Genomic DNA, 21,319 nt, shown 5'->3' with positions numbered 1-21,319 from the left:
TCTATCTCATATATTAGTTTCACCTTTTAAGTTGTCATATTGAATATAATACGTATGAAGCAGGTGAGGCTAGGCGGCACTGCCTTTCCTGAAATAGCCTTAAGTAATAGGAAACCGCTACTGTGGTTGATGCTCCGTAGCGTGGTGCTCAGCGAAGTAGAGGTTAGGTAAATGATTCATAATCTGGAGAGAAGTAATAAAGAAGATCGCGGCACTCACCGGAGGAGATTCAATGTTGCTACTTTATTCAGATGCTTCAAGAGAAGTAGTGCATATGGAATCCAGGGGCAGGCACACTGTGGCAAGCGGCGACGGCCGTTTCGCGCTTCTTCTATAGCGGCCAGAAGCGCGATCCTCCGCGCGTAACGGCCGTCGCTGCTAGCCACAGTGTGTCCGCCCCTGGATTCCATATGCACTACTTCTCTTGAAGCATCTGAATAAAGTAGCAACATTGAATCTCCTCCGGTGAGTGCCGCGATCTTCTTTATTACTTCTCTCCAGATTATGAATCACCTTTTTAAGTTGCATTACTGAAATAAATGAACTTTTGCACAATATTCTAATTTTTCGAGTTTCACCTGTACATGATATATAGATATATATATATATATATATATCTATCCAGACAAGATCATAAACTTTATTTCAGAAATCTGACTTGTAGCTGCTTTTGTTTGCTGGTTATAGTTTTATGTGTTCTACACATGGTTTAAAGTTTACAAACTGCTGGATGATCCTTGAATAATTAAGAACTAAAAAGGTATAATTATTACCAAAATGATTCCTTTTTTGGCACCAACGTTCCTAAAATGATACAGTTCATTATAATAATATACAATAATGCAAAATAACGTTCTAGCAAGTACATAGAGGGGGACGCTGTTCCTTCTCAGTGACTCTGTCAGAGAGCTGTTACCTGACAGCTCATAAGCACTTTTTAATTTAAGCTAAATTCTATTCAGTTTTGATACTGCTTATGTAGTACAGTGTATTATACGTCAGTACTATACTGACAGGCACTATTGGGCTATGCCTCTGGAACAGCCTTTTGGGGAATACACTGCAGACAGACCTAGGGGCCTTCATTAGACCCCGGCTGTCATATTAAGACATCAGCACCTCACAATTTCACTCGCAGGATGTCGATGCCTGACAGAGGGAGCCTTCTCCCTTTAAACCACTTAGATGCCACTGTCGCTATTGACCATGGCATCTAAGCGTTTAAACGGCATGGATCGGCAGGTGTGCTGATCTGGGCCATTAGAGCAGGAGCCCAACTTTCATATGAGAGGTGGGCTCCTGCTCTGCACTGCACAGGAGACCCATTCACTTATTTAAAGAGGACCCGACATGTCTGTTTTAATAGCTACATGTATTCCTCATGTAATAATAACAATCCTGGAGCATCTATTCTTATGTCTATATGTTGTGCCATTTCTTTATTATTCCTACTAGAGGTCATGAATGAATTGCTAGCAGTCTGCAGTAAGGGTACAGACATGACAGGTCCTCTTTAAGGCTATCGTAAAAGGGTGGAAACTTAGAATAAAGTCCATTAATGACCACTGTAAAAACAGGTATTGCCAGTCCTTAATAGGTTACATGTAGACCATATGTGGAGAATATTGCAGAGAAAGAGAAGTTTACCAATTTACCTTAATATAGTAAATTCAGTATAAGACAGGATTCAGGCAACCATATGGTCTGTGTGACGGCCCCATTTACTGGACCAACAATAGCTCACCTGACCCACATTCAGAGAATCGTACTGATTAATGCTGGGAATTTCTGACTGGCGGGTTTATTATCCCGTACTCAGCTGATGTTGGTTGGGGTTTATCACATGTTATAATATCTGTATTTGTGTATTTATTTATTGCTCAATTATGCACTGAATTGATGGACACACTTAATAATAGAATTTTCTATCATGAGCTGTGGCTTTCTCACCTCATAACTTTCTGCACGTTAGTGATAAATGAAATGAACATTATTACATCTTGTTTCCACACCATTGCATTTGCATTCTAGCATCTGGGGTGCACGCATTCCACGCTTGCGCTGATGCGGGTGCGTGATCTGGTGCTCCGTATGACTCTTCTCCCCGGTGCCCGAGGTGGGCGGTGTCTTGCGTCTCGCGTCACCCAGTACGGGATGACACGGGTGATCACGTGAGCGCGCCGGGACGGCTACGGTGGGAAGGGTGGCACGCTATGATGACGCGGCCCTATTCATCATACTGGACATGCGTCATGGATTTACCTCAGGTGTGTTCTTAATATAAATACCCGCTTTTATTCCACTCTCATCAGCCTCCTGACGAAGCCAGTAGGGTGGCGAAACGCCCGTTGGGACATTGGCACTCTCTTAGCCACGGGTATCTCGCTCATCTGACTTTTGTTATTTGCAGCTTCATTGGTTGGTCTCTTGTAGCCATAGCATACATTTCTTGGTGTGTGGACCCATTACTACGCTACAGTGCGTTTATTGGTGACTGGATATTTTTCTTTTGACATGTTATTGGTTTCCACACACCTTATGTATGTGGCTCTACTTTTGTAGTAGGCATAATAACTGGTTTCATGTTTATTATCTATCATTGATTACTGTCATTAACAGCCTCCAATTGCTGCGGCTTGTAGCCGCAGCATACATGCTTTCATGTGTGGACCCACTAGCATGCTGTTGCGTGTTTGACTGAATAATGTTCCGGCCTGTTATTGGTCCCCACACATTGTATGTATGCAGTTTCATTCAAATTTTCATGTACAACAATAGTCTGGTTATTTTTCATCGTAAATGATTCCGGCTACATGTACATCTTTTACCTATGGGTATTTATACCCCTATTATATTCAGCTGACTACCCGTGTTGCTTCTGTGTGGTCTCCTTACCAGGGGCTATTTGGGGTGAGGGGTTCTTTTGGCCTCCTCCCTCCTTTTTTTGTCTTCACCTTGTCTATATATATTTTTGTACTATTAATAAAGATTTGCTACATATTATATGTCAATACTCTTTCATTATTATTGGGGGCTATTGGGTCAGTCAGGATAGGAGGTGCAACTTATATGTCTAGGCTCCCTTATAATTTGATATTATTTTATCTGAGGTATGTGTTGGTTCTTAGTACAGTACAGCAGACCTGCGGTTGAACAGGAACTCGCAACATAATAAATGACTATGATGCTGCAAGGTTTGGTCAGAGGAGCTGCGGTTGGTCTGAGAAATGTGGCCATCACATAGACCATTTTTCCCAGACCACACATGGCTGTCTGAAACCAGCCATACCCATAATAATAAGCCATCTCATGGGCACCTGTGGATCCATGTATATTACATATCTATTAAATAGTTTAGTTTTTTGGGTTTCTTCATGTTCTTCTAGCTGAATATTGCTAAAAGTTCCCACACCCAACTCAAATAGTTGAGTCTCAATCCTTTGGCTTTTCACCAAGATCAAATCCGTCATTTTCCTGTCCATATGGCGACACTGAAGAGTCATCTACTGCAAGTTTTTTGCCACATATCCTTTTATAAATTTGGTAACCTAGGCATGAAAAGCATGAAAATTAGCCATGAAATACATATAACACTGGGTTCCAATCTATTCTAATGTCCTCCTCATACAGTCAATGAAAGAAAAGATGCAATTGTGCATTACTTGTACACAAAGTTGGACTGCCCACCAGAGCACCAAAGGATCCTCCGGAGGGCCCAAGCTCTGACAATAATGGACCCCTCATAAAATAGCGCCCTTCATGTCCTATATACACAAAGGATAGACCCTCAAAATAATTTCCTCTGGTGGGCCTGGACTTCAATCTGTCGCTGCTTGTACAGCCCATAATCTACAGATTCGGTCTGTTGATCTGTTTTTGATGGACCAGTGAGGCAGTCTATCACATTTATTGGTTCAAATATTTAAAATTGTGCTGGAACAGACACAAACTAATGTCTACATAAGCATTCTAACATCACAACCATCAAAGGGGTTGTCTGCTTTTTTTAATATTAATGACCTTTCCTCATCGACAGGGGGACAACTCCCGGAACCCCCACTGATCAGCTGTTTGAAGGGAAAGCTCGTTCCTAGAGTGATCTGCGGCACCTTTATACAGGCAGATTGTCAATAAGTGTTTGTAAGCGCGTTCGTTCCTGATAATCTGCCTACAATTGGGCGGTGTGAATAAGCCATTACTGATACAAGAGCAGGTCCAGACACCAGGTCTTAGCAGGATCCAGACAAGCAGTAGGATTATATGCAGGAGTTTGCTAAGTGGCAAAATACCAATGAAAGTCCACTGTGAGTAGATGCTTAGCATTATATTTATACACAGATAAGGTATTTCTAAGGTGCCAGTCCCACTGTTATGTGTAGTGCGCCAAGATCGTCACACCCGCATTATTAGATTAGGTGGGCAGTCGCTTCTTCCAAGTACACTGACTAAAGTCCTGACACCACTTTGTAAGTGTAGTTGTAAATTTCTGCTCCTGTCTAAAGTGTTCTAAAAATGAAAAGAGCAGGTAGACTTACCCAATAGAAAAAGGATAGCCATTAGGATTTGGAAAATACTGTATATCAATGGGAACGTGAAGATCAGTCCTAGCTGCTGAGGTGTAAATGAGAGTTGTACAATGGTAGAACATAGCTGGGTGTTCTGCATGCCAGTCTCCAGCGCCACTGTGCGACACCTAAATACATTATTCACTATGATTATTTCAGAGGCACAGGAGATACAGTACATAATTGACTTACTGTACCGTAAATGATAAACTGTGTATAAGTTACAGTACAGTAAAGCTTATTTCTATAAACTAATGTAAAGGAAAATGGAGACATTCTGCACAGAAATTTACCAAATAGCTTTTTAATTTTTAATCTGAACTACAAAAAGAACATTAATTTCCTCTTATAACTCCTCCCCCCCATGTGAAATATTCAAATTTGTCAAGAATTTGCCATTTATGATCCCCTGTGGGAAGAAATGGGAATAATATGACTTTTAAAGGGGTTCTTTGGGACTTTTAAGTTGATAGCCTTAGGATGATTCTTTGGATAGGTCATCAATATTGGCTTGCCAGTGGTACAACTCCCAGCATCTCCATTAACCAGAACTGTACACCTCCAGTGCAGTAGGTAGATGGAGCCGGTTACTGCATCTCTGCACCCACTGAAGAATATGAAAGCAGTACTGCAGTAAACAGCGCCATAATCAGGGTATCGGAAGTTGGACTCCAGCTGATCTGTCCTGGAGAACCCCTTTAAGGAAATGTCCAGCCCTGTATTGCCAGCCCCGTACTATATATTTGTTACATCCTTCAAGAGGGGGACAGCATTTTTATATGTTATAATCTATTTATTTAGTACTTGTGAGTGAGTTCTGCAATGGTAAATGGTAACTTATGGCAATTATGGCAGCTCTGAACCTCCCATTTATTATTTATATAATTATTTCTTTTACATACAATTTTTACATGAGTGGTAACATCTATGATTTCCATATGTTCATTCCATTAAAGGGGTTATCCAACTCTAAAAATTCCCTTCCAAATGCCTGGGCCCCTCACACAGATTGTACTTACCTCTCTCCCCAGCACCCGTGTCGCTTGTGATGCCACCCCTGCATCTCCCCGTCGCGCCGATCAAAACATCCGGCGACGGGGGGGAGCCTCCCTAGCATCGCGGGTGACACTAGAGAGGCTCATTCCTGTCTGGGCCTGTTATTGGCTGCCCCCCATCGCCGTATGTTTTGATCCGTGCGACTTGGAGATGCCTCAGAGGCATCAGAAGCAACACAGGTGCCGGGGAGAGAGGTAAGTACAATCTGTGTGAAGGGCCTGGGCATTTGGGGGGAATTTTTTGGGGTTGGATAACTCCTTTAAGTTGTATTAAAGAACACTGTAAACTTTAAAAACATTGGTCATCCAACTACTGCTGCCCAGCTACTCCATCACTCTGTGAAAACCACTGTTTAGCACCAGTTTTTACAAGACAAATATCCCAAAAAGCATTACTAAAATGTATCTATTATACCTAAGGAAAAAATCCATACCTGCTCCATGATAAATTGGCCATGGTGGCTAGGAGAAAGCCCATTGTGAATCCTACAGCTGGGAATATGGTTCCTACAATCCACAATTTTGGATCAATAATCCAGGATCCTTTGTACAATACTCCTCCGACCACAGCGATAGTGACAATGAGAATGCCTCCTGTTATTGACCCCACCTACAAAGCAAAAACATCTCTCATTGCTGACTTTGCTCAGTGGATTTATAGCATAATTGACATAAAAGATTAAATCAGTGTCTAAGTTCCCTGGAAAATATCATTTTTGTGTTTAATATATAATATTTCATACTACCAGGGAGACCACCGTGTTGCTTGGCTGCTACATTTGGGTGCTTTCATTCCTGAGGATGATCTGGCATCTTGTGGGAGCTTTCATTCCTGAAGATGATCCTGCATCTTGTGGGACAATATAATAATATTTTCAAAGATGGCTGCACTCTGCGGTCTTACTAAACCCTCAAACTGATGTTAAAATTGAGAGATTAGCCAACATATCCTACTATGGAGGACATGTCTGAGCCCGAGCACCGCGCCAAGGTTTCTTAAGTAGCTCGGGTCCTAACACTCTACCTGGGCCGTAAAGGGCAATACCCGGGGCCTCACGCTCCTCTAATTCGCCCACTGGCCCCTGGTATTGCCCATATGGCACAGGTAGGGGAGTGTTAGGACCCAAGCTACTTGAGAAACCTTGGCGCGGTGCTCGGGCTCGGGCTCAGACATGTCCTCCATAGTAGGATTTGTTGGCTAATCTCTAAATTTTAACATCAGTTTGAGGGTTTAGTAAGACCGCAGAGTGCACCCGTCTTTGCAAATATTATTATATTGGTTATCACATCCACATAATTGTTATCTTGTGTAGGGTGTCTATTGTGGTACTTGTGATCCGCTGCGGGCATCCTCCACTGTATGCATTTTTGCTGGAGATCGCCATTAGCAATGGGCCACAAGTGCAGGATTTGCTCCCCTGTATATATATGCACAACTGCATATGGGTTTGAGCACTTCCTGCCTGTTTAACACCATTTGATGAGGAAGATTGTATCCTATTCATATTAACACTGATGCCCGTCAGGTTATTAAACTGATATATCCCCTGATGAGCCCAGGTCATTGGTACGGGCGAAACGCGTAGGTATTATATATCTATATTTAGAGTACATCTTGGGATTATATATCTATACCAAGACTGCATACTGGCATCGCAATACACGGCTGCGCTGCAGGAGTGCACTAATACGAGCATCAAGCAGCAACCGTAAAGTTATCATAAGAATACCTCTCTTTTTTTCTCTTATTTTTACGACACAGTGGATTTAGTATAAACACATATGGTGCATATATCTGTGAATATATCTTTATTGTTTTTTTTTGTGCTCAGATTAGGTCATCATCTAGGGGACCGCGGTCAGACCCAGTCCAACTGTCATCAAACAGGGACAAACTAGGGTAAGACAGAAGGTTCCTGAACACGGGATCGCCCTTATCAGGGCGGCTATTCCGTTTTGTAGGCAGGGCTTAAATACCCTAGGGTCACACCTAGGGATAGGCCCTACTCTATAGCAGCTATCCTGCCTATGAATCGACTGCTCTGCAAGAACCATACTGCCTGTTAACTAACCACCAATAGTCTCCTGGAGCACCAGATACACGTCCAGACATATAGTGTCGATTTATGTTTTTCTTTTTCTTTTCTTTGTGTGTTTTGTTATGGGAGTTAGTTATTATATGTGTATTATAGAATAAAGGCTACGTTTTAATGCAGGTGGTAGCCTGTGAGTACACAATTTATACATACCATTCATGTCTATTTCCCCTCTGATGGGGTATTGTCTTAGCTGTGACTTCCTGTTTAACACCATGCCATTTTTTCATCTTGTGGGACAAACCATTTTTTTATGTTTTCATTGTTTTGTCTGGCTTAGGCCTCATGCACACGGCCGTTGTTTTGGGTGGGGGACTCCGTTGTTTTGGTCCGCATCCGAGCCGCATTTTGGCGGCTCGGTTGCGGACCCATTCACTTCAATGGGGCTGCAAAAAGATGCAGACAGCACTCTGTGTGCTGTCCGCATCCGTTGCTCCGTTCCGTAGCCCCGCGCCGCAAAAAAAATATAACATGTCCTATTCTTGTCCGTTTTGCGGACAAGAATAGGCATTTCTACAATGGGCCGCCCGTTCCGTTCCGCAAATTGCGGAAGGCACATGGGCGGCTTAAGTTTTTTAAGGCTCCGCGGACTGCAAAAAACGGAACATTTCCATCAAATCTAAAGGTTTATCTCATTATTTACTGAGCTCTAATCTTTTACTACAGTATCATGGTGATGACCAGAAGCTTTCAATAAGATCACAAAATAAATCCAGACCAGATGCCAAAATTAATCTGTTCTAGATCCAAAACTTAATTCAGACCATAAATCCATATCCCTGGTTAATCTCTTAATATATTCAGTTTCCAGATAATACCAAGAAATCAACTGAGACCTCAAACCAAACCCCTCCATTTACTTAACACTTCTTCCTCCCATGTTTGTTCCTCCTTAGAATTAGGTGCCACCACATTAGGTCCTGATGCTGTTGAGCGTCAAGACGTTGTGTGCACCCTGAATACAATGTTCTGACTCTGAATGCCAGGAGGACCCGCAATGGTGCCCAAATCTAAAAACTACAAAATAGAATGAGGAAGTAAGTATATGGAGGAGTAAATGTAGTAACTGAGACCCGTGTAGTCTAACCTAGTGGAACCTGCAAAGGCCTCATTTACTACAGAAAATTCACTGACAACCTTGGTGAGTGGGAGTATCAGGCTCCCTGGCACAGGGTCTGGTTGCTCCTGCCACTACTGTCACCCTATAGCTATGCCACTGTGTATGGACCTTCTCATTCAGTGTTGTTGCCTCTCTTGTTCTAGTTCTTGCAGAACTAACAGTAATATGTAGTTTATGTGTATGCATCAATTTTAATTGATATTTGACTTCCATACTTTTTAATTTACATTTGATTTCCTTACCTTTAATATACGCTTTGCTTGCTTGGGCCATTTATAGTTTACAAACATTCCAATTCCAACAGGAACTACTAGAGTTACTAAAGAAATACCTAAAATAAAAATAAATAAAAACATCACATGTAGTAAGTATTAATGCCAGGAGAGTGATCCTTACTGCCATGCTTCAGTTATACACTGTCTCTGGTACTTTTTGTTGATTTGTAATCTTACTGTTTGCAAAAAACAGTGTGGCCCCTTAATTCGCCAGGCAGCGCTGCCTGTCCGGCACAGAAGAAAAGTGCTACCCCTTTGCTGACTCTTTATTCACTTAGGGGCAGAAACTATGGTCATGTGAGTGATGACGCTGGTCTGTGTGTCACCACTCCAAAACCAAATACTGTATAAGCAATGTTTGAGCACCATTAGCTGTATTGCATGCTGCAGCAGGGGAAGGGTACCTACTTCAACCATAAGGAGGAGGCTGCAGCAACAGAGTGCACGAGGAGAGGGAGTCCCCTCCTCAATATGACTCGTGCATGTACCCTGCTGAAATGTTGTAGTAGTTCTTACAGTTTCACACATCACCTCCTGGCTGGGGGTGTGATGAAGAAAATGCCCAAACCATTAAAGGGGTCTCAAAGGCATGAGTGTGGATACTCAAGTTACCGTCCCTGGCTAAGGATGTGGAGTAGTGGTCAATGCGCCTGTGGTAACCTGAAGTGACGGGCAACAGTGATGGAGCAGCCCATGATGTAAGCAACTGCTGGAGCTGTGGCATGCAAGGAGAGAGAGCCTCCCTCCCCACAGGTGTGCCACAGATGTCTGGAGTGAGGTGTGATGTGTTGCAGGTGAAGGCTGCAGTCATAATGACAACCAATAGTGACCAATACCATTAAATAGCACTTGAATAATATTACCATACTGCAACTGATCATAACACAGTACAAAGACCAATATTGCCAAAAATACCATTACACAGTAACTGAAAATAAACATCATACTGTTACTGAATAAAATCCATTGTACAAAGACCAATATTACCCCAATACAGTGACCATATAGTGGTAGATATTTGTGATACACAAGCAATCTACAGGTCGTATAAGTGAATGCAGTACAGTATATTCCAGTGCCTTGCAGTTCACTTTCCCTGTCTTTTCCACCTGGTCCAGACCAACTTGATGACTTCTTCCATTGAGGACTTGTGTCTGCAGAGTTTGCAACAGAGACTTCTATGGCTTCTCACTTTTCCAGAATCCTACAGTTACTACCTTTTCCCAACCTACACCCTTACATCCTGCTGATACCCCTTAGAAAGTAGCAATGCCCCTGATGTATCCTTCTGTATGCTGTTTGAAGATAATAATCTCCATAGTTCCTACTGAGAAGTAATAATGTCCGTTGGGTGCCATCTAAAACATAGTAATGTGCTTCTGAGTGCCTCTTAAAAAAATAATGTGCCCCATAAAAGGTAATGATATATTCCTGGGTATCACCCTGAAAAGTAATAGTACCCCATGATTGCCTTCTTTAATAAGAAATAATGCCCCATGTGGCCCTCTCAAAAGTAATGGGGTATCACACACTAGAATAATTGCCACCTTTGTGTCCTAAAAATATATATATTCATCTCACGGATCCCACTAGGATCTGCATAGTTAGGGTCCAGGTACAGAAGGCACAGTGCAATGACGGGACACTGATGCCTTGTGCGTGGTTTTAACAATTAATTTCAATGGTTCCGCAAAAAAAATGAATATACTCCGTATGCATTCCGTTTCCGTTTTTACGTTCCGTTGAAAGATAGAACATGTCCTATTATTGCCCACAAATCACGTTCCGTGGCTCCATGCAAGTCAATGGGTCCACAAAAAAAACAGAACAGATAGGGAAATTCATCTGTATGTCTTCCGTATCCGTTCCGTTTTTGCAGAACGATCTTTTTAAAATTTTATGCCTAGCCCAATTTTTTCGATGTAATTACTGTATACTGTATATGTCATACAGAAAAACGGAACAGAAACAGAAACAAAAAACGGAACAACGGATCCGTAAAAAACGGACTGCAAAACACTGAAAAAGCCATACAGTCGTGTAAAAGAGGCCTAAGGGTAATAAATATTGGCAGAGATTTATCAAAACTGGTGCAAAGGAAAACTGTCTTAGTTGCCCATAGCAACCAATCAGATTCTACCTTTCATTTTCCAGAGCTGCCTCTATATAACTTCAGCCTATCCAGCACCGGTCTAAATGTAAGCCAGCTTCCTTGCTGGCTTACATTGAGAGCATTTTCTACGCTTAAAACAGGCGTGGAAACGATAAATGAGACGGGCCTGCTGGTGCTGTGCTTGGAGAGATGCTGAGAGTCAACTGCGCTCACCAGAGCTCCGATGAGCGCGGTGGCTCATTGAAATAGCTGACCTGAGGATAGGTCATCATTATATTTACCAGGACGCCACCTTTATTGTCCATTCAGAACTGAATTGATCTATTAAAAAAAGTTAGGTATGGAAAATTTCTTAATAATTTGGAGAATTGCTTTAAACTTCTAAACAATAAGAGGCCATTCAAAGATGCTAACATAGAGCAGATATATTACTAATTAATTTGAGTGGTGTGACTATATGTCTATGGCCTCCATTTACGTTCCGTTTTTTGTGTTCCGTATACGGAACCATTAATTTCAATGGATCCGCAAAAAAAAACCGGAAGGTACTCTGTATGCCTTCCATTTCCTTATTTCCGTTTTTCCGTTCAAAGATATAACATGTTTTATTATTGTCCGCATAACGGACAAGGATAGTACTTTTCTATCAGGGGTCAGCTGTTCCGTTCCGCAAAAAAATGGAATGCACACGGACGTCACCTGTATTTTTTGTGGATCTGTTTTTTGCGGACCACAAAATACTGAAAAAGCCATACGATCGTGTGCAAGAGGCCTAAGGGTGCCTTCACACGTGGCAGATTTTGTTGTGGAAAATTTTCCATTCATGTGAATGGGATTGTTTGAATGGATTTCTGCAAGCCCCATTCAGGTGAACAAAACTGATTTTAAGGCCTCATGCACACGACCGTTGTTCTGGTCCGCATCCTAACCGCAGTTTTTGCGGCTCGGGTGCGGACCCATTCACTTTAATGGGGCCGCAAAATATGCGGACAGCACTCCGTGTGCTGTCCGCATCCGTTACTCCGTTACGTAGCCCCGCAAAAATAATATAACATGTCCTATTCTTGTCCGTTTTGCGGACAAGAAAAGGCATTTCTACAATGGGCTGCCTGTTCCGTTCCGCAAATTGCGGAAGGCACACGGGCGGCTTCTTTGTTTTGTGGATCCGCAATTTGCGGACCGCAAAAAACGGAACGGTCGTGTTTATGAGGCCTAAGTTTGAGAATATCTTCTGCAACAAAATCTGCCGTGTGTGAAGGCCCCCATAGGCTGTATGTAGTCTGTGAAATGTGGCCCGAGGCATTTCTCAGACCAACCGTGGTTCATATGAATCGAACTCACAGCATCATAGTGATCTACAATGATAGTAAGTTCTGCTCACATGAGCCCCGGTCGATCCGGGAAATGTGGCCGTCACACATACTGCATTTCATGGACTACTTATGGTTGTGTGAAAGCAGCATTATAAGCAAAAAAAATACAAACCGGATTCCAAAAAAGTTGGGACACTAAACAAATTGTGAATAAAAACTGAATGCAATGATGTGGAGATGACAAATGTCAATATTTTATTTGTAATAGAACGTAGATGACAGATCAAACGTTTAATCTGAGTAAATGTATCATTTTAAAGGAAAAATACGTTGATTCCAATTTTCACGGTGTCAACAAATCCCAAAAAAGTTGGGACAAGTAGCAATAAGAGGCTGGAAAAAGTAAATTTGAGCATAACGAAGAGCTGGAAGACCAATTAACACTAATTAGGTCAATTGGCAACATGATTGGGTATAAAAAGAGCTTCTCAGAGTGGCAGTGTCTCTCAGAAGCCAAGATGGGTAGAGGATCACCAATTCCCACAATGTTGCGCAGAAAGATAGTGGAGCAATATCAGAAAGGTGTTACCCAGCGAAAAATTGCAAAGACTTTGCATCTATCATCATCAACTGTGCATAACATCATCCGAAGATTCAGAGAATCTGGAACAATCTCTGTGCGTAAGGGTCAAGGCTATAAAACCATACTGGATGCCCGTGATCTCCGGGCCCTTAAACGACATTGCACCACAAACAGGAATGCTACTGTAAAGGAAATCACAGAATGGGCTCAGGAATACTTCCAGAAACCATTGTCAGTGAACACAATCCACCGTGCCATCCGCCGTTGCCAGCTGAAACTCTACAGTGCAAAGAAGAAGCCATTTCTAAGCAAGATCCACAAGCTCAGGCGTTTTCACTGGGCCAGGGATCATTTAAAATGGAGTGTGGCAAAATGGAAGACTGTTCTGTGGTCAGACGAGTCACGATTCAAAGTTCTTTTTGGAAATCTGGGACGCCATGTCATCCGGACCAAAGAGGACAAGGACAACCCAAGTTGTTATCAACGCTCAGTTCAGAAGCCTGCATCTCTGATGGTATGGGGTTGCATGAGTGCGTGTGGCATGGGCAGCTTGCATGTCTGGAAAGGCACCATCAATGCAGAAAAATATATTCAGGTTTTAGAACAACATATGCTCCCATCCAGACGTCATCTCTTTCAGGGAAGACCCTGCATTTTTCAACAAGATAATGCCAGACCACATTCTGCATCAATCACAACATCATGGCTGCGTAGGAGAAGGATCCGGGTACTGAAATGGCCAGTCTGCAGTCCAGATCTTTCACCTATAGAGAACATTTGGTGCATCATAAAGAGGAAGGTGCAACAAAGAAGGCCCAAGACGATTGAACAGTTAGAGGCCTGTATTAGACAAGAATGGGAGAGCATTCCTATTTCTAAACTTGAGAAACTGGTCTCCTCGGTCCCCAGACGTCTGTTGAGTGTTGTAAGAAGAAGGGGAGATGCCACACAGTGGTGAAAATGGCCTTGTCCCAACTTTTTTGGGATTTGTTGACACCATGAAATTCTGATTCAACATATTTTTCCCTTAAAATGGTACATTTTCTCAGTTTAAACTTTTGTTCCGTGATTTATGTTCTATTCTGTATAAAATATTAGAAGTTGGCACCTCCACATCATTGCATTCAGTTTTTATTCACAATTTGTATAGTGTCCCAACTTTTTTGGAATCTGGTTTGTATACAGATTTAGAAAATAGGTAATTTTCTGTATATTTTGGATCTTTCATAAATAAACCGATGACATGCGGACCCATTCAAATCAATGGAACTGATTTTCAGTCGCAGAAAATTCTGTGACAAGATCCGCAGCATGTGAAGGCACCCTAACACACAGAAATCTGCATGGGTTTAAAAGATGAAGGATGTTTATATTTAATTTCATAGCAGCCCCTCTTTTGTCTACCCCCCCATCGACGGATGTTGATTTCTGCCTGCAGGTTAGATGCAGCCACTACCGTGGAGCAGTCCTGGATCCAGCACCGGGGACCAGGTAAGTATGTGCAGGGTCGCTGGGTCGGGCATCCTAGAGGAGGTTATTCAAACTTGAACAACCCCTTTAAGGCCCTTTGCAGACGAGCGTTTGTCACGCTGAGAGTCCGCAGCGCAGTTCCCGGCCTGACCTTCCAGCACTGACGGGATTACATAGCATTATACTGATTTATGATGCTATGTAACCCTTACAGTTCTGGAATGTATTAGATGACACTCACATAATGCTGCCAATGTTATCCAATACGTTCCAGAACTGTAAGGCCTCTTTCACACGGGCGTTGCGGGAAAATGTGCGGGTGCGTTGCGGGAACATGCACGATTTTTCCACGCGAGTGCAAAACATTGTAATGCGTTTTGCACTCGCGTTTTGCACTTCACAGAAGTTCGGGCTTGGGATCGGTGTTCTGTAGATTGTATTATTTTCCCTTATAACATGGTTATAAGGGAAAGTAATAGCATTCTGAATACAGAATGCATAGTAAAATAGCTCTGGAGGGGTTAAAAAAATAAATACAATTTTACTCACCTTAATCCACTTGATCGCAGAGCCGGCATCTCCTTCTGTCTTCATCTTAGCTGTGTGGGGCAACAGGACCTGTGGTGACATCACTCCAGTCATCACATGATCTTTTACCATGATGATGGATCATGTGATGGACCATGTGATGACCGGAGTGACGTCACCACAGGTCCTGTTGCTCCACACAGCTAAGATGAAGACAGAAGGAGATGCCGGCTCCGCGATCAAGTGGATTAAGGTGAGTTAAATTTTTATTTTATTTTTTTAACCCCTCCAGCGCTATTTTACTATGCATTCTGTATTCAGAATGCTATTATTTCCCCTTATAACCATGTTATAAGGGGAAATAATAATGATCGGGTCTCCATCCCGATCGTCTCCTAGCAACCGTGCGTGAAAATTGCACTGCATCCGCACTTGCTTGCAGATGCTTGCGATTTTCACGCAACCCCATTCACTTCTATGGGGCCTGCGTTGCGTGAAAAACGCTGAATATAGAGCATGCTGCGATTTTCACGCAACGCACAAGTGATGGGTGAAAATCACCGCTCATGTGAACAGCACCATACAAATGAATGGGTCGGTATTTAGTGCGGGTGCAATGCGTTCAACTCACGCATCGCATCCGCGCGGAATACTTGCCCATGTGAAAGGGGCCTAAGGGTTACATATAGGGTTGAGCGAACCCGAACTGTAAAGTTCGGGTTCGTACCGAACTTTAGGTTTTTCGACACCCGGACCCGGACCTGAACATTTACGTAAAATTTCGGGTTCGGTGTTCAGCGCTTTCTTGGTGCTTTTTGAAAGGCTGCACAGCAGACAATCAACAAGCGTCATACTACTTGCCCCAAAAGGCCATCACAGCCATGCCTACTATTGGCATGGCTGTGATTGGCCAACTGCAGCATGTGACCCAGCCTCTATTTAAACCCGTCACTCTGCTCTGATTAGTGTAGGGATAGGCTGCAGCTGCTGTGAGGGAGAGATCAGGGAGAAATCTTATGAAGAACTGCTTCTTCACTCAGCGATCTACAGCAAATGTGTTTTGTGGGTGCAGTGCACAATTGTTTTAAGCCTGCCCTTAGCAAACTACTACTGAAAACGAACTTTTCTTCCTTCAGTTAGTCAATATCAATACATAATCGGCAGCCATTTTATGCAATGATAGTGCACCAGCACAGGATATCTGCATGTCCCCAAGTCCAGAAATACTGCTTTGAGACACTGGGGTTAAAAAAAACCTTTTTTTCATATAGTGCACATCTAGGATTAGACGTGGATAAGCGAGTGTCACATTTAGGCCAGAAATACAGCCTTTTGCTTACTGGGGTGAAAAAAACCATCTGTTTCATATAGTGCACATCTAGGATTAGACGTGCATAAGTGAGTGTCACATTTAGGCCAGAAATACAGCTTTTTGCTTACTGGGGTGAAAAAAAACTATCTGTTTCATATAGTACACATCTAGGATTAGACGTGCATAAGTGAGTGTCACATTTATGCCAGAAATACAGCTTTTTGCTTACTGGGGTGAAAAAAAACCCCCATCTGTTTCATATAGTGCACATCTAGGATTAGACGTGCATAAGTGATTGTCACATTTAGGCCAGAAATACAGCTTTTTGCTTACTGGGGTGAAAAAAACAAACTTCTGTTTCATATAGTGCACATCTACGATTAGACGTGCATAAGCGAGTGTCACATTTAGGCCAGAAATACAGCTTTTTGCTTACAGGGGGGAAAAAACCCTCTGATATGCTGCACATCTGGGATTAGACGTGCATAAGTGAGTGTCACATTTAGGCAACAAATACGGCTTTTTGCTTACTGGGGTTAAAAAACCCTCTGATATACTGCACATCTGGGATTAGACGTGCATAAGTGAGTGTCACATTTAGGCCACAAATATGGCTTTTTGGTTACTGGGGTTATAAAAACCCTCTGATATATACTGCACATCTGGGATTAGACGTGCATAAGTGAGTGTCACATTTAGGCCACAAATATGGCTTTTTGCTTACTGGGGTTAAAAAACCCTCTGATATACTGCACATCTGGGATTAGACGTGCATAAGTGAGTGTCACATTTAGGCCACAAATACAGCTTTTTGGTTACTGGGGTTATAAAAACCCTCTGATATATACTGCACATCTGGGATTAGACGTGCATAAGTGAGTGTCACATTTAGGCCACAAATACAGCTTTTTGGTTACTGGGGTTATAAAAAACCTCTGATATACTGCACATCTGGGATTAAACGTGCATAAGTGAGTGTCACATTTAGGCCACAATTACGGCTTTTTGGTTACTGGGGTTATAAAAACCCTCTGATATACTGCACATCTGGGATTAGACGTGCATAAGTGAGTGTCACATTTAGGCCACAAATATGGCTTTTTGCTTACTGGGGTTACAAAACCCTCTGATATACTGCACATCTGGGATTAGGCTACTTTCACACTAGCGTTCGGAGCGGGTCCGTCTGATGTTTCATCAGACGGATCCGCTCCTATAATGCAGACGTTTGCATCCGTTCAGAATGGATCCGTCTGCATTATAACTTAGAAAAATTTCTAAGTGTGAAAGTAGCCTGAACGGATCCGTCCAGACTTTACATTGAAAGTCAATGGGGGCGGATCCGTTTGAAGATTGAGCCATATAGTGTCATCTTCAAACGGATCCGTCCCCATTGACTTACATTGTAAGTCTGGACGGATACGCTTGCCTCCGCACGGCCAGGCGGACACCCGAACGCTGCAAGCAGCGTTCAGGTGTCCACTCACTGAGCGGAGCGGAGGCTGAACGCTGGCAGACTGATGCATTCTCAGCGGATCCGCGTCCACTGAGAATGCATTAGGGCTGGACGGCTGCGTTCGGGGCCGCTTGTGAGCCCCTTCAAACGGAGCTCACGAGCGGACACCCGAACGCAGGTGTGAAAGTAGCCTTAGACGTGCATAAGTGAGTGTCACATTTAGGCCACAAATACGGCTTTTTGCTTACTGGGGTTAATAAACCCTCTGATATACTGCACATCTGGGATTAGACGTGCATAAGTGACTGTGAAATTTAGGCCACAAATACTGCTGTCATATAGAGTTAAAAAAAAAAATTTGAGTGCAATACCCTACATCAGGGTTTTTATTGGCGGTTAATTATTTTTAAAAGACTTAACCACTTTTTACTTTGCTTGGTGAACGCTAACTATGAGGCAAACATCTAATAAGGGACGCGGTCATGGTGGTGGTGTTGGTGGAGCCTCTGGTGCAGGGAGAGGACGTGGCCGTTCTGCCGCAGCTACACGTCCTACTGAACCTACTACCTCAGGTCCCAGTACCCGCCAGAATCTACAGCGATATTTGGTCGGGCCTAATGCCGTTCTAAGGATGGTAAGGCCTGAGCAAGTACAGGCGCTAGTTGATTGGGCTGGCCGACAGTGGATCCAGCAGGTTCACATTATCTCCCACCCAGTCTTCTGCAGAAAGCGCACAGGTGGCGCCTGAAACCCATGCCCATCAGTCTGTCACATCACCCCCGTGCATATCGGGGAACCTGTCTGAGCCTCAAGTCATGCAGCAGTCTCTTATGCTGTTTGAAGACTCTGCTGGCAGGGTTTCCCAAGGGCATCCACTTAGCCCTTCCCCAGGGGTGGAAGACATAGAATGCACTGACGCACAACCACTTATGTTTCCTGATGAGGACATGGGAATACCACCTCAGCACGTCTCTGATGATGACAAAACACAGGTGCGAACTGCTGCATCTTTCTGCAGTGTGCAGACCGAAAAGGGGGTCAGGGAGGAAGACTGGGTGGAAGACGATGCAGGGGACGGGGAGGTCCTAGACCCCACATGGAATGAAGGTCGTGCCACTGACTTTCAGAGTTCGGAGGAAGAAGCAGTGGTGAGACCTAGCCAGCAGCGTAGCAAAAGAGGGAGCAGGGTGCAAAAGCAGAGCAGCCATCGCCAAAACAGTTTGCCTGCTACTGGCCAACGTCACCAGGGACCGAGCACACCAAAGGCAGCTTCAAGGAGTTCCCTGGCATGGCACTTCTCCACACAATGTGCTGACGACAAGACCCGAGTGGTTTGCACGCTGTGCCATCAGAGACTGAAGCGAGGCATTAACGTTCTCAACCTGCATGACCAGGCATCTACATGCGAGACACGGGCTGCAGTGGAGTAAGCACCTTCAAAACCAAGAAAGGGCTCAGGCCCCTCCTGCTCCCTCTTCTGCTGCTGCCTCGGCCTCTTCCTCCGCCTCTGGAAGAATGTTGGCACCTGCCGCCCAGCAAACAGAGGATGTGCCACCAACAACACCACCTCCGTCACCAAGCATCTCCACCATGTCACACGGAAGCGTTCAGCTCTCCATCTCACAAACCTTTGAGAGAAAGCGTAGATTCCCACCTAGCCACCCTCGATCCCTGGCCCTGAATGCCAGCATTTCTAAACTACTGGCCTTTGAAATGCTGTCATTCAGGCTGGTGGAGACGGACAGCTTTAAACAGCTCATGTTGCTTGCTGTCCCACAGTACGTCGTTCCCAGCCGCCACTACTTCTCCAGGAGAGCCGTGTTCTCCCTGCACAACCAAGTATCGGATAAAATCAAGTGTGCACTGCGCAACGCCATCTGTGGCAAGGTCCACCTAACCACAGATACGTGGACCAGTAAGCACGGCCAGGGACGCTATATCTCCCTAACTGCACACTGGGTAAATGTAGTGGCGGCTGGGCCCCAGGCGGAGAGCTGTTTGGTGCACGTCCTTCCGCCGCCAAGGATCGCAGGGCATCATTCTTTGCCTCCTGTTACCTCCTCTTCCTACTGTGCGAGCAGCAGCAGGCCATAGTGGAGTTTCAGCTGCAGCACGCACGGGTGAGTTGCACTGCGGAACAGCACCACTTCACCACCAATGACTGGGCCTCTATGCGAGACCTGTGTGCCCTGTTGCGCTGTTTCGAGTACTCCACCAACATGGCCAGTGGAGATGACGCCGTTATCAGCGTTACAATACCACTTCTATGTCTCATTGAGAAAACACTTAGGGCGATGATTGAAGAGGATGTGGCCCAAGATGAGGAGGAGGAAGAGGGGTCATCTCTAACACTTTCAGGCCAGTCTTTTAGAAGTGGCTCAGAAAGAGGATTTTTGCAACAGCAGAGGCCAGGTACAAATTTGGCCAGCCAGGGCCCACTACTGGAGGAGGAGGAGGATGGGGATGAAGCATGTTCATAGCGGGGTGGCATCCAACGCAGCTCGGGCCCATCACTGGTGCGTGGCTGGGGGGATACTGGTGCGTGGCTGGGGGGATACCGAGGACGCAGACGATACGCCTCCTACAGAGGACAGCTTGTCCTTACCTCTGGGCAGCCTGGCACACATGAGCGACTACATGCTGCAGGGCCTGCGCAACGACAGCAGAGTTGCCCACATTTTAACGTGTGCTGACTACTGGGTGGCCACCCTGTTGGATCCCCGTTACAAAGACAATGTGCCGTCCTTAATTCCCTCACTGGAGTGTGATTGGAAGATGCGCGACTACAGGTGCACGCTGGTAGACGCGCTCCTGAGAGCATTCCCGACTGATGCCGGGGGACAAGTGGAAGCACAGGGCGAAGGCAGGGGGGGAGGAAGAGGTCGCCAACGCAGCTGTGTCAGCGCCAGCACCTCAGAAGGCAGGGTTAGCATGGCCGACATGTGGAAAAGCTTTGTCACCTCGCCGCAACAACGGGCCCCAACTGCTGATATGGAGCGTGTTAGCAGGAGGCAGCATTTGAATAACATGGTGGAACAGTACCTGTGCACACGACTACACGTACTGGCTGATGGTTCTGCCCCATTCAACTTCTGGGTCTCCAAATTGTCCACATGGCCAGAGCTTGCCCTGTATGCCTTGGAGGTGCTGGCCTGCCCTGCAACCAGTGTACTCTCTGAACGTGTATTTAGCACGGCAGGAGGCGTCATTACAGACAGACGCAGCCGCCTGTCCACAGCCAACGTGGACAAGCTCACGTTCATTAAAATGAACCAGGCCTGGATCCCACAAGACTTTTCTGTACCTTGTGCAGAATAGACAGTTCTAACAGCCTCAACCATCCATCCTTGTACTAAAGTGCACTTATTCCTTTTTTTATTTTTTTTTAGATGTCCCAATATTTTGGGGGATACCCCTATGTAAAAATGCAAAA

At 44.4% G+C, this 21,319-nt stretch overlaps 1 protein-coding gene across 1 annotated transcript in view; it reads right to left on the bottom strand.

The window, feature by feature from the left end:
* Positions 1 to 2,387: 2,387 nt before the first annotated feature.
* The window catches only part of LOC120995811 (ileal sodium/bile acid cotransporter-like), a 36,903-nt gene continuing 17,971 nt past the window's right edge, over positions 2,388 to 21,319 (bottom strand). Inside the window, exons 3-6 of the mRNA XM_040425243.1 lie at positions 9,079 to 9,167; positions 6,055 to 6,230; positions 4,536 to 4,693; positions 2,388 to 3,548 (exon numbers count right to left, since the gene is read on the bottom strand). Of these exons, the coding sequence (XP_040281177.1) occupies positions 3,433 to 3,548; positions 4,536 to 4,693; positions 6,055 to 6,230; positions 9,079 to 9,167 (539 nt within the window). The 3' untranslated portion in view covers positions 2,388 to 3,432. The remainder of the gene's footprint in view (positions 3,549 to 4,535; positions 4,694 to 6,054; positions 6,231 to 9,078; positions 9,168 to 21,319) is intronic.

The sequence above is a fragment of the Bufo bufo genome, chromosome 3 (genome assembly GCF_905171765.1).
Source record: "Bufo bufo chromosome 3, aBufBuf1.1, whole genome shotgun sequence".
In the NCBI taxonomy this organism is placed as follows: domain Eukaryota; kingdom Metazoa; phylum Chordata; class Amphibia; order Anura; family Bufonidae; genus Bufo; species Bufo bufo.
This window is presented reverse-complemented; position numbering and strand designations above follow the sequence as displayed.